The following is an 11,847-nucleotide window of genomic DNA, read 5'->3' as shown; positions in this document are numbered from 1 at the left end:
GCAAATATGTGTTGTTGCAGAAATATCAAAGTGCCAGGCCTGTGTATGAAGCTGTGTGCTGGTTGATCAGAGTGAGCAGACACCCACTGGTCAATAGGGGGCGCCATGTGGAGCTAGCCAGAGTATATAAACTTGGCTTTTCTGATAACTGGTCCCTTAACACCAAGCAGAGTACATCTGGAAGAGGAGCCTACGAGAGGAGGTGAGGCGGTTTAGATTGTACTGAGCAGGTTATAGCCCATATCTGTATAGATGTATGTAATTTACTTTGCATTGCTGGAAAAATGAATTGAGTATATTTGTTTATTATATTAAATGAGACAGTAGATAGATAGAAACAGGAGATCTTGATTGTGCTATGTTTATGCTTATTTATTTTGTATGAAAATGAGTCTGCAGTCACTTCTATCTTGCTGCTGGAACAGACTGTGTGTGGGTGTGTGTACAGTATGTGTGTGTGTGTGTGACAGAGAGACACAGAGAGTTTGACTGTGTGAACTGGTTTGTTTGTTTATTTGTTTGTCTGGAGACTCCTTTGTGGTTTTTTTTTTTTTTTTTTTTTTTTTTTTTTTTTTTGATGCATAGGAGTAATTGCATAGGAAAAGTGTAGTAGAATGGGTCTCGGGGGGGAACATGTAGAGGGCTGTGAGTGTGGAAAGAAAAGGAAAGAGAGAGGGGCCATGAGGTGAGGGAGCAGTGAGAGAGTCCCATTTTTCTCCAGTCCAGTTTGGACCAGTTTGGACCACAGCAGAAAGTCTGGGACACAACTATTGGTGCTTCTTCAGTTATTAGTGCCTATGAAGTGAAGTAAGGTCTTTGTCCCAGCGGCAGAGTGATGTAACGATCTTTGTACTGGCCGGAGAGTTAATCATTCGCCCTCTATTGTTACCATCAGTTTAGCCATTACTTGTCCTCTGTTTTTAATTAGAAGTGGGACTTTCAATTAATCACAGTTTGTTAAACAAGCAGTGCGTGGGAATTATTTAAATGGTAGATATCACAGGTTTTAACTTCAACTCTCCATATTTTACATACTATAGCCAGTTATCTACAGCTAGGGTCAAAGTTTTGTAGTTTTATTTAGTGATCTAATAAAAACTGTCCTGCCTTTCAGTGACTTCAATGATAGGCAACTATAAAACCTCCCCTGTCCTCTTGTGTCTTCCTTTTCACAGATAAGTGATCAGTGATCCTTCATCTGGAGCGCCAGTCAGGAAGGCTCTCTCTTGCTTTTCCAGCTTGCTCTTTTCTTTCCTCTCTGGTTTCTCTCTCACTTTCTTTGTCCTTTGGTTCTTTGCTCTTCTCTGCCTTTAATAATTTTTTCCTCAACCATGGCTCCGACCCTGGCCACAGCGTTTGCCAGGCGCTGGTGGATGGCAGTGACTGCCATCATTGAGAATCTGCTCTTCTCCGCTGTGCTGTTAGGATGGGGATCTCTCCTCATCATGCTCAAGTCAGAAGGCTTCTACTCCTACCTTTGCAATGAAGAAGGTGAGTCGTGAAGGTTGTTTTGTGTGTGTGTGTGCGTGAAGAATTATGAACTAACAGCTTTAATTTGCAAAACTAGTTATTTTGCAGTGTCATCTTGATTTAGGGCAAAGGAGGGTGCAAGCTTTTATTCAGCAGTTGTAACTCAACACCGCTGCCTTCTTGCCTCTTTCATTCTTACGAAAGAATGGGTGTTTTCTGTGAAAGGGTCGTGGGTTGTTTTTTCTTTACTCCGCAGATTAAACCTGATAAGTCAAATTAAAAGCAAGCGGGGTTGCAGGTAGACTAAGTGTTCCAAAGTTAAAGGGTAAAAGGCTCCGATGTCTCATAGACTTGACGTAGTGTCTCTTTCTACTTACCCCATGCAGTGTTTTAATTTACAGTGGCTCCTGCTAAAGTGGCAGTAGACTTTTACTGAGAGGCAACTGATAAATCAGCAATGGACTAAATGTTTCTAGTTATTCTGCAATCACCCCAAAGTCCTTTGTTGCGAAAGCGTCATCTCTTTTTAACTCTTCATTTCACTTTGACCAAAGCTGTTCCCTTAGACTCTGGACTATATGGTTGGGTTCATTTTTATCACTAGAAGCTGCATTGTCTCTTATTTTTAACTGACTTTCTATCTAGAATATGCTGATATTAATATGCAGAATCTGTTAGTTATTTACTCCTTATGATTCAATGATGATTCAGTGGAATACCACTTTGGAGGATACTAAATATGTTTGAGCTGGGATGCTGTGCACAGAGGAACACCTGCCAGTGAAATCAAATTTGAGCATCCAGGGCTGCAGGTGACTTCCTGGAAAACTGCTTATCTTGTTCTGATGATGTAATAGTCAGGGGACAGTTGCACCAGCTCAGCTTTTTTTCAGGCATGTGACATGTGATAGAGGGACAGAGAGATCCACAGCGGGATTTTATTACTGGTAATATGGACGTTTAAAGTTCACTGATAAAGGGCAAGGAGGGGGGTTAAGACCGATAGCAAAGTGATGAACAGTAGAAATCTGACAAACAAGATGATGACGCAGAGTAGATTGGGTTTTTTTGCACATGCAGCAGAGATATGAGGGGAGTAGTTCAAGCTTGGTTTTATGGGTTATTCACTGGGGACAATTCTCCATGGAAGAGAAACCATGTGGCTGTACAGTATATGGTTCCTCTTTACTCTTTGCACTGTTGTTGCACAGACAAACTAACTAGCATCACTTTTTCACTTACAATACGTTCAAAATGGCTGTGGCCCTGTAGTTTCAGTTCACTTATTAGTGTGAGAAGCTTCACAGAATACAATGAGATATGAGGGGAAAATGTCAGGGCAACCAGGACAAGTTGTCCTTTGTCAGTCGTACACAGCATCTGTTTCTTCATTAACTACAGTTTTGTCTGTTCACCTTCACCATCTCACCAGTTACAGCTATATGTTTAACACTTTGTGTGCACCTTTGTCTCCTATGGGTTAAATTTTACTATAAGGCCAGTAAAGAGTGCATTAGGGGCCCCACAACCAAACAAAGCTGCTGACACCAGCTGACTTTACTCATCTAGTTTGGTGCCAGTTCTTTAACGTCAGTAGAAATTTCGAAAACATCAGCTCACACGTGACCAAGTTCCCAAACGGCTGCTCTGCTCACCTGGACTTCTCCTGGACTTTTGTACTGTTTCACATTATCTCTTTTGTAGCTTCTGTTGATAATGTGATGTTTAGCGACTGTTCCTGCTTATCACATTTCATCCCTCCCATTCCAGTGTACTAATAAAATTAAAACAACATCTCAGTGAAGGCAGGTTAGAATCTTACTGTAAAGTATGTAAATAAAGTATATTGGGACGAAAACAAATGCATAGATAAGTGTTAGATAAATGCAGACCCTGTACCATTCATACAATTATCCATTGAACTCTGCCTTTTTGGCTGATGCTTTTGTTTATTTGTATGATGTAAGACTTGCATGACCATCTAACACCCCAATTTCTTTCACCGTGCTCTTCAGGTAATAGCTCCAGCTATAACCTATCGCAAACTGTGGCAACGCAGATCCCCGATGAGTATGGTGACTACTACGACAGTGTGGGTGGCGTAGTCGGTCTCGGAGATGGGGTGGAGATGAAGCCCCTGGTCCCTGTGGATGGGCCTCTGAGGATGAACGGCTGGCTGATCTGTAAAGAACAGGATGAGATGTTGAACCTGGCTTTCACAGTGGGTTCCTTCCTCCTCTCAGCTATCACACTGCCACTGGGGATCGTCATGGATAAATATGGACCTCGCAAGCTACGACTGCTGGGCAGGTAGGCAATGAAGAAATTGTCCAGATGAGGCATGACATCATTTCTGAAAAGACATGATGTGTGAATCATTTATTAAAAAAGAAGTTTAAGTCCTACAGATAAGTTCCAGTTGTCATTAGAATTGAATGTTTAATGGGATCATATTTTTTCAGCACATGCTTTGGACTGTCCTGTCTCCTCATTGCTTATGGAGCATACCAACCAAATGGTAAGTCTGCCTGAAAAGCATCATGTGTTCAGCAACTGTTTGCACTATGTTTTAAACAGACTCATGAGCTATCGTGTGTGTCATTTACAGAACTCTCTGTCCTTATCTTCATTGCCCTGACTTTCAATGGCTTTGGGGGCATGTGCATGACCTTCACCTCTCTCACAGTAAGTGTGTGCACAGTTGTGTGTGCCTCAGTGCATTTCCACCTGCTACATTTATCCAGATGTACATTTTCTGTCTTCATTGGCCTTTGTCTCACTGATAGTGCTCCATTATGATAATTTGCTGGTTCCCTTCTACTCACCCTCTCCCTCCCTCTTGTCTGGCATTCCACACTGTCTCCGTGCTCTCTTTTGTCTCCCGACTCGGCACTCTGTGTTCCTTTGGACAACCGGGCTCAGTTTTGGGTAGCAGGAAGGGAGGGGGTTGATTGAGGAGAGAAAAAAAAAGAATAACAAGATAGTTCATTGGTTCATTCACTTTCAAGTGCATTGATAATTGTGCCTCAGCAGGCGCATGCACAAGTGGTTATTTATCATATAACTTAATATGTAGAAATGTATACAAGTATAGTAGCCTTCATCTCAAAAAGGACCAGTGAGGCAGCATTTATATTGTGTAGCAAGATAAAAGAAACGTACAGAATAGGTAACAAACATAATAATCAAGACTCAGTGGACTGAACATGTAGTTTAAAAGTAATAAGTATTCAACCTGACCTTTGCAACAATCCACTTGAGTCCAACAGTCTAATCAGAGATTCAGATGGTCATGTCATCTCGACCTTGAGACAATCTCAAAGTCTGGTTAGCTCGTTTCTTTCTAACTTTACACACCCATACTGTTTTCATTTCAAACCTACCAGCAGTGGTTTCAAGTGAATTTATTTAACACAATGTGTCAGATCGTGCACTGCTTCTTCTGGCACCACCAAAGACAAAAACAACTGAGGATTCATTATTTCCCTCCTCCTGTTCCCACCACCTTTCCATTAGCTCAGTGTATGGCATCTCACAGCAGAGTCATGGGCTGTACCATGGTGATGATGTTCACCGCTCTAGTAAATCTTCTAATAAAACACCCCATTCCTACACCACCACAGGTCGTCACTGCTGCGTCTCTCATTAGCTGCTGTCCCTGAATTTAATGTCAGAGATGTGGTAAAACCATGATTTAGGGCTATGTTTACTCTTCTCCTGCAGGTTTCAGCCCACGAAAACTTCCAGAGTCTGTGCATAAAAACATGTTTCACTTCATTTCCTTCACAACCTGACATACTGCACTTAAAAGCCACAGTGTTGGGTTAATAATTACACTTTTGCCTGCTCCTTGACTCCTTGATCATGACTCTGTCTCAGACATACAGGCATTCATTCGCAGCTGAGGGGTGTTGGGTAACACTCAGCTGCCCTCCGCAGCTACCACTGGCTCGCTGCCCATGTCAGTCGCCAGGTCACCCTTTCTACTCCACTTTTTAAAAATCTATAGGAACAGTTTTCCAATTTCTCTTGATGATATTTCTGGGAAATACTGTAAGTTGGGCGCCTCGCTGTTTATTCTTTTGCAATGTGTCAGACACATACACAAATACATACTGTACCTCTTCCTCAGCTTTCCCACTGTTATGTAATTGAATGTGCTTGTTGTTGTTTAGTCTCTTGAAAACAGAACAGCTTGTGAAAGGCTTTGTATCTGCATGTTCTTCCGCCCACTGTCTCCTATTTTCTCTGTTTTTTTTCCACCCCAGCTCATTTACATTTACAGGGGCAAGAAAAAGTATGTGAACCTATTGGAATTTCATGGTTTTCTGCATTAATTTGTCATAAAATGCGGTTTGATCTTTATTTAAGTTAAGAGTATTAACAAATATGATGTGCCCAAAGTAATAACACAAAAATAGTCTAATCTTTTATCTCTTTATTGAGAACAACCATAAAAACCTCACAGTGTTGAGTGTAAAAAGTATGTGAACCCTTGGAATAATGACCTCAAAAAAGTTAATTGGAGTCACGTGTTAGCATAGTTAGAAAATTAGTTTGGAGATGTGGACTAGAGCTGCTTTGACTTTTTCCACTGTTGCTATTAGGTGTTTATGGTTGTTGTCAATAAAAACATATAGGCAATTAATATTAATATTCTTTGTTAATACTTTTGACTTAGATGAGGATCAGATCACATTGTATGACAAATTAATGCAAAAAACACAAAATTACAAAAGGTTCAAATACATTTTCTTGCCACTCTACATTTAGTTATTTGGTTATTTTATCCAAAGTGACTTACAAGTGAGCCAAGGTGACTAACTTTAAAGTAAAGTGCTCTAGAAAGAGCTGTTTCAGTTTCCTGGGGGTAAGAAGTGTATGTTGTTTTTTTCGTTTGGAACGAGTTCTAGTTTCAGCAAGTTTTTTAAAAGTTGAGAATGAGACAGTTCGATCCACCATCGTGGAACCACAGGGCTGAAAAGTTTTGCCTGAGATCTTTTAAGATGTGAGGTTGAGATGAGGAGACCACAAGACGTTGTTCGCTTGCAGAGTGCAGTGAGTGACAGGGATTGTAGACCAGTCCCCTCACACCAGACATCCCCCCTGACTGTTTCAGCTGTATAGACTTTGTCAGCGCTGCATTTGTGTCGCGTGTTGCGCAGCTGTGCGTGTTATGTGATGTTGTTTTGTATTTCTTCTACTGGGGTTCCGTGCCTTTTCCTCTGATGTTCTTTCTGTAGGGAATGTCTGCTTGGTAATTGGTTACTGCTGTCCACTTTGACCCCAGTGTCAGTAGACACCATCCTCAAACTGTCCCCAATCTGTCCCCGGCCTCAAGCTTAGAGCCACTACAGTGCAGCTGATATGACTACAATCTTGCCAGTAGATGGTTTAAACTTTGTACTTAACATTTACAATGAATTTAACCATTTCACATGCTAATATGCAGGGTTGCATGTATAATAAACTGGTCTGTCTCTTCTCCTCTCATCCTCTTTTTGTCTCTAGCTGCCTAACATGTTTGGGGACCTTCGTTCCACCTTTATCGCCCTGATGATTGGGTCTTATGCTTCCTCCGCCGTCACATTCCCTGGTGTCAAGGTAAGTGTCAGTCTTAACCAAAGTTACAATATAATGTAAAAAGTATTTTTTTATTCTATATTGATAGATTAATATTTAGTCCTATTCAGTTAAATTAAATGATACAATAAATAGCTGAATTGCTAAAAAGAACTTAAAAAGTGTTTGTTGTCTCCTGTGAATTTTGTATTTATTGGTCACATTTTGAATTGCACAGGTGATATATGACCTTGGCATATCTTTCATCACTATTCTGGTGGTGTGGGCTGCTTGTGCTGGACTGGTCTTCCTGAACTGCTACTTCAACTGGCCACTGGAACCCTTCCCAGGACCAGAGGACATGGACTACACGTTAGTCACGTCCATGGCTTAATTAAAAATTAATTTTGAACGAAAACTAGTTGAAGTAATAACATTCACATGTATGTTCCAAAGTACATTATGTACTCATCACCACTGACACAATTAGATGAGGTTAAAGTGTATTTGCTGATGATAGTGCTATTCAACAAAACTCATCCTTGTTAATTAAAACTACATTTTCACCGGCTTGTTCAGCAGAAATCTTTTCCAGTAGACTGATTTGCACACACAAATTAACCCAACCAATTCCATTAGTTAGCTGTATGTGCTATGTTTTATTTTGTACATGACCCCATTCCTTATCACTCACCTTCCTTCTTTCATCCCTCTCTCCTTCTGTGCTTCCTCAGCGTGAAGATTAAATTCAGCTGGCTGGGGTTTGACCACAAAATCACAGGGAAGCAGTTCTACCATCAAGTGACCACCGTGGGCCGTCGCCTCAGTGTGGGAAACAGCCTGAAAGAGAAGGAGACGACTACTAAGGATGGCAACACGCTCTGCCTCTCCACCATGGACCTGGAAGTCGAGTGCAAGCCACAGGACGAGTGTAAGAGTTCACAATTCAGAGTCCCCTGATATAGCTTTTCAGTCAGGGTGTTAGTTAAGAAACAAACTCTATTGCTGTGCTTTACAACCGAATGTGTGATATTTATCTCGGTTTCTTCTCTATCCTCCTCTGCAGCTCAGTCCTTCTTGAAAAGTATCATCAGCCCGATTTTCCTGCTCAGTCTGGTGACCATGTCTGTGACTCAGCTTCGTCTCCTGTTCTACATGGGGGCCATGAACAGCGTCCTGGAGTCACTCAGCGATGGGGACCTCAACACAGGTTTGTTCTTCTACATATTCTGTCTTTGTTAATAGACTGTTTGTTGTTGTTTCTTGCTGTCTGTCTTATGACATAGGCTACATAATAAATTCGATTTGTGACTTAAAAGCATCTGGACTTACTTGGTTTTAATTGACTTTTCAGTGGAGAGAATGGAAGTCGGTAAGACTGAAAGCAATTCGTTTTACTTGTGCTTTAGTGAAGCATTAGACTGTGACAATGACGAGAATTTAACCTCTAGATTAGTACATGTTTGTCATTACAAACTAATACTGTGCTAGAGCCATTACCACCACTGCCTTGATTTGTTTAAAGCTAGTTAATCGTTTTGCTATTCGTGATCACTTGACCTTGGCTGTTGTCCATGACAATCCTTCAATCCAATCCTTCAGCTCCAGTCTTTCAAAGTCACTGTGAAGCCACCAGGTGCCATTCGTTGCACTCATTAACTAACCTTCAGCATCAGCAAAGTCTGACACAGCATATGAGCATGATGCACGTTTCCTTCATCATTACCCCCTCTGGCTATAAATATCCCTCATAATGGCATCTTATTGACTCATGAATAGCTGTTTTCTTCGTATCCATGTTTCCCTCAGTGTACCTGAGACTAATAATTAACCTGACCATTATAGTCATTAACCACATAGAGAAAAAGATCCATCTTTGTCCTCTTATTTTCTTATTTTATCATTCCCTCTAAACCTTTCTTATTATTCCCGTTTCTGCCATTGATTGTATTCTCTTCTTTTTAACACTTTTAAACTCCCACAGTGAGCCTGTACTCCTCCATCTTTGGCGTGCTGCAGCTGCTTTGCCTGATGACCACTCCTGTGATTGGTCAGATCATGGACTGGAAGCTCAAGGACTGTGATGATGGCGAGGGAGAAAAGGAACCCTCCAGCAAGTGAGTCAACTTGGCATTGTCCCTGGGACTGCATTAACAACTTTCCTTTTATAAGTGTGGACATTAGTGTGCTGTCTATTTGCCAGTGTGGTAAATAGAAGTAACAAATAAAGTTGCTCTGATGTGATCTCACTTTGTTTGTTCTGATTTATAATTCTAGGGGTGAGGAAAAGAAAAAGCGCAGAGACAGAAAAACCCAGAAAGTGACCAATGCCTTGCGAGCATTTGTCCTCACAAACCTTCTTTTAGTGGGATTTGGAATAACCTGCCTTGTGCCCAATCTCCCCCTTCAGGTAAGTGGTTCACTTGACTGTTTGAGATAACACAGACCATCAGCGTGGTTCAGGGAAGCAGCTGCCCTGCTAACAAAGTTATCAGTGTCCCTTTTGGCCTTCACTGTTTTCCTTTTAAATGTTACTGATTAGCCCCATTTTACAGTTTGCTGACAGTCAGTTATGTAAAAGCTACATCATTAACATTATCTCTGTGTGTAATCACATCATCAAGTTTCCAAAATTATATACATCTCTTTATTAGTTGTTATGACCCACGCCCTTAACCGTTTTATTAAAGGAGCAGTTTTAATTTTTAGCACATTAGTTTAGCACAAAAGACAGTTAGTGTACCATAGCATAGACTACTTCCCCCTTTATATAAAACTAAATATGGCCAGAGCCCAACTTGACAACCCTTCAGAATGAATACTATTTTCAGCTAAACGGCTCCTTTACTGACAGAATTACCCAAATGATTAGAAATGATGAGGTACTTTGTTTTTATCGCTCCACAGATTGTGTCATTTATCCTACACACTGTGGTGAGAGGATTCATTCACTCTGCCGTTGGTGGCCTCTATGCTGCTGTGTAAGTCTCAGTGTACTCCTAATCTCACACCACATGCATCGTTATCATCATTATTTTTGTCGTTTGTATGTGAACTCTAAATTTACATCTTCTGTCTCTCCAGGTATCCATCCTCCCAGTTCGGCAGTCTGACAGGCATGCAGTCTTTGGTCAGTGCTGTGTTTGCTCTGCTGCAGCAGCCCCTGTTTCTGGCCATGATGGGACCCCTGGGGGGAGACCCACTCTGGGTATGTAAACACACACACACACACCCAAATGGACTCACACACAAGTGAAACCCTCGGGCACGGCTAATTCTGGTGTTGTCCTCCAGGTCAACGTTGGGCTTCTTGTTGTCAGCATGCTGGGCTTCTTGCTGCCTCTCTACCTCATCTGCTACAGAAGGACACTCCATAAAGAGCAACAGCAGAAGGAGGAAAACGCTAAAATCTACATCAAAATCAATGGCTCTGACATCCCTGAGGCCTTCGTCTAGAGGAAAGTAAACATATAGAACTGGAGAACAGAGGTTCCACACTGAGGAACAACCAGTGCTACATATAAGCGTATAAAAAGTGAAATCTTATATATTGCATTTAAACATAGAACTGTTAGAGAGTACGAACAGAAACATCCACTGTTTTTAAAAATCTCTCAAAGATGAACTGGTACTGCAGCTTAATCCATTGTGCTGTCACTGAAGAGATGTGAAACGAAGAACCAGAAAGAGGAAAGACTGTGAAAGGAAGGAGGCATCGTCCCTCTGCATTCCCCCCAAATCCTCGGACTTCTCTTGTTAATTCCCTCATCTCTGAGCAGCACAGCCATCCCACGTCAGTTTCTTATAACATTTCCAACACCAGGAGACAAAAGGAAAAGCTGATAAATGTCATCCTCATGACCGACCTCACCATTATTTGCAAATGATTCCATTAAGACTATACTTTTTTTTTTTTTTAAATGTTGACTTTAAATTGTGCTGATTGTAATTCAGTATAATTTAATGGTGCTACCTATCTATCCATCAGCTAAGCGATGGAATAAGTGATGTTAATGAGGGACAGGAAGGATAAAAGAGCATTGTTGCTGATGGTTCTCAGGCCAGTAGAAACAACAGTCATTACCATTAGTTTAATAGGCAGATTAACATCTTCTTACCGTTTCAAACTACTGCTAAGTGTATGATGGGGCTGCATTGGGATATCAAACAACCTGCATGATGTTATTCTTAGATTATTTATTTTCTTTCCTGCTTTATTTAGCTTTCTTTTTTATATTTTTGGTTTACAAGAGGTGCCTTTTGAATATGGCTTTATATATATAAAAAAGAAGATTTGTTCATTCTGCTCTATACCCAATGTTTTACACATATCAGTGAAATTGTTTCTTTTGTGCAGTACTTTTACTGTACATGCTCTCCATACTGTAGCCATAAAATCATGATTCAGAGGCCTTAGTGTGTCATTCAGTCAGTCTACCTACCTACTGATAAGAGACATACAGCACTTTATTCCACGTTAACCCATTTAAGTTTCACACACATCAGTTCATTGCAGCACTTCTCTCCCAGTGCCTCACCTGATAAATAGTCTTACCTTACCTTTCAGCTCCTCCTGCCTTCCTATGTGTATTTATTTTATTTTACATTTGCTTTTACATAATACATTTCATGATGAAATTAAATTGTACGGTGCTGGAAACGGCACATATGCCCGATGTGCTCATATACTGTGTTCACATAGTGCTCTTTCTTCAATCATTGAAGATAACGAAGAGATGCTTTGTAAAACAGGCAGTACTGTTTAACAATGGTATGATTTAAGACTGTTAATAAAGATGTGATGATCTCTTTAAA

At 40.8% G+C, this 11,847-nt stretch overlaps 1 protein-coding gene across 2 annotated transcripts; it reads left to right on the top strand.

The window, feature by feature from the left end:
* The first annotated feature begins 148 nt into the window (after positions 1-148).
* slc43a2b (solute carrier family 43 member 2b) lies at positions 149-11,847 on the top strand. 2 transcript variants are annotated; one of them, XM_026372044.1, is made up of 15 exons: positions 149-202; positions 1,176-1,491; positions 3,486-3,780; positions 3,933-3,988; positions 4,079-4,155; positions 6,982-7,074; positions 7,271-7,404; positions 7,767-7,963; positions 8,099-8,242; positions 8,387-8,404; positions 9,017-9,149; positions 9,310-9,442; positions 9,940-10,013; positions 10,117-10,240; positions 10,327-11,847. In XM_026372044.1, exons 2-15 carry the CDS (start codon positions 1,332-1,334, stop codon positions 10,486-10,488), a joined length of 1,800 nt encoding a protein of 599 aa, XP_026227829.1. In that variant the 5' UTR covers positions 149-202; positions 1,176-1,331; the 3' UTR covers positions 10,489-11,847. The 2 variants fall into 2 exon arrangements, with proteins under 2 accessions (XP_026227829.1, XP_026227830.1); XM_026372045.1 differs by lacking the exon at positions 8,387-8,404.

The sequence above is a fragment of the Anabas testudineus genome, chromosome 14, assembly GCF_900324465.2.
Source record: "Anabas testudineus chromosome 14, fAnaTes1.2, whole genome shotgun sequence".
In the NCBI taxonomy this organism is placed as follows: domain Eukaryota; kingdom Metazoa; phylum Chordata; class Actinopteri; order Anabantiformes; family Anabantidae; genus Anabas; species Anabas testudineus.
This window is presented reverse-complemented; position numbering and strand designations above follow the sequence as displayed.

Bases quoted from the DNA above. Each gene is read 5' to 3' on its own strand.
- slc43a2b (XM_026372044.1), top strand. From the start codon at position 1,332: ATGGCTCCGACCCTGGCCACAGCGTTTGCCAGGCGCTGGTGGATGGCA. The intron at 3,989-4,078 runs GTAAGTCTGCCT...TGTCATTTACAG, and splicing joins TGGAGCATACCAACCAAATG to AACTCTCTGTCCTTATCTTC. The intron at 7,964-8,098 runs GTAAGAGTTCAC...CCTCCTCTGCAG, and splicing joins GTGCAAGCCACAGGACGAGT to CTCAGTCCTTCTTGAAAAGT.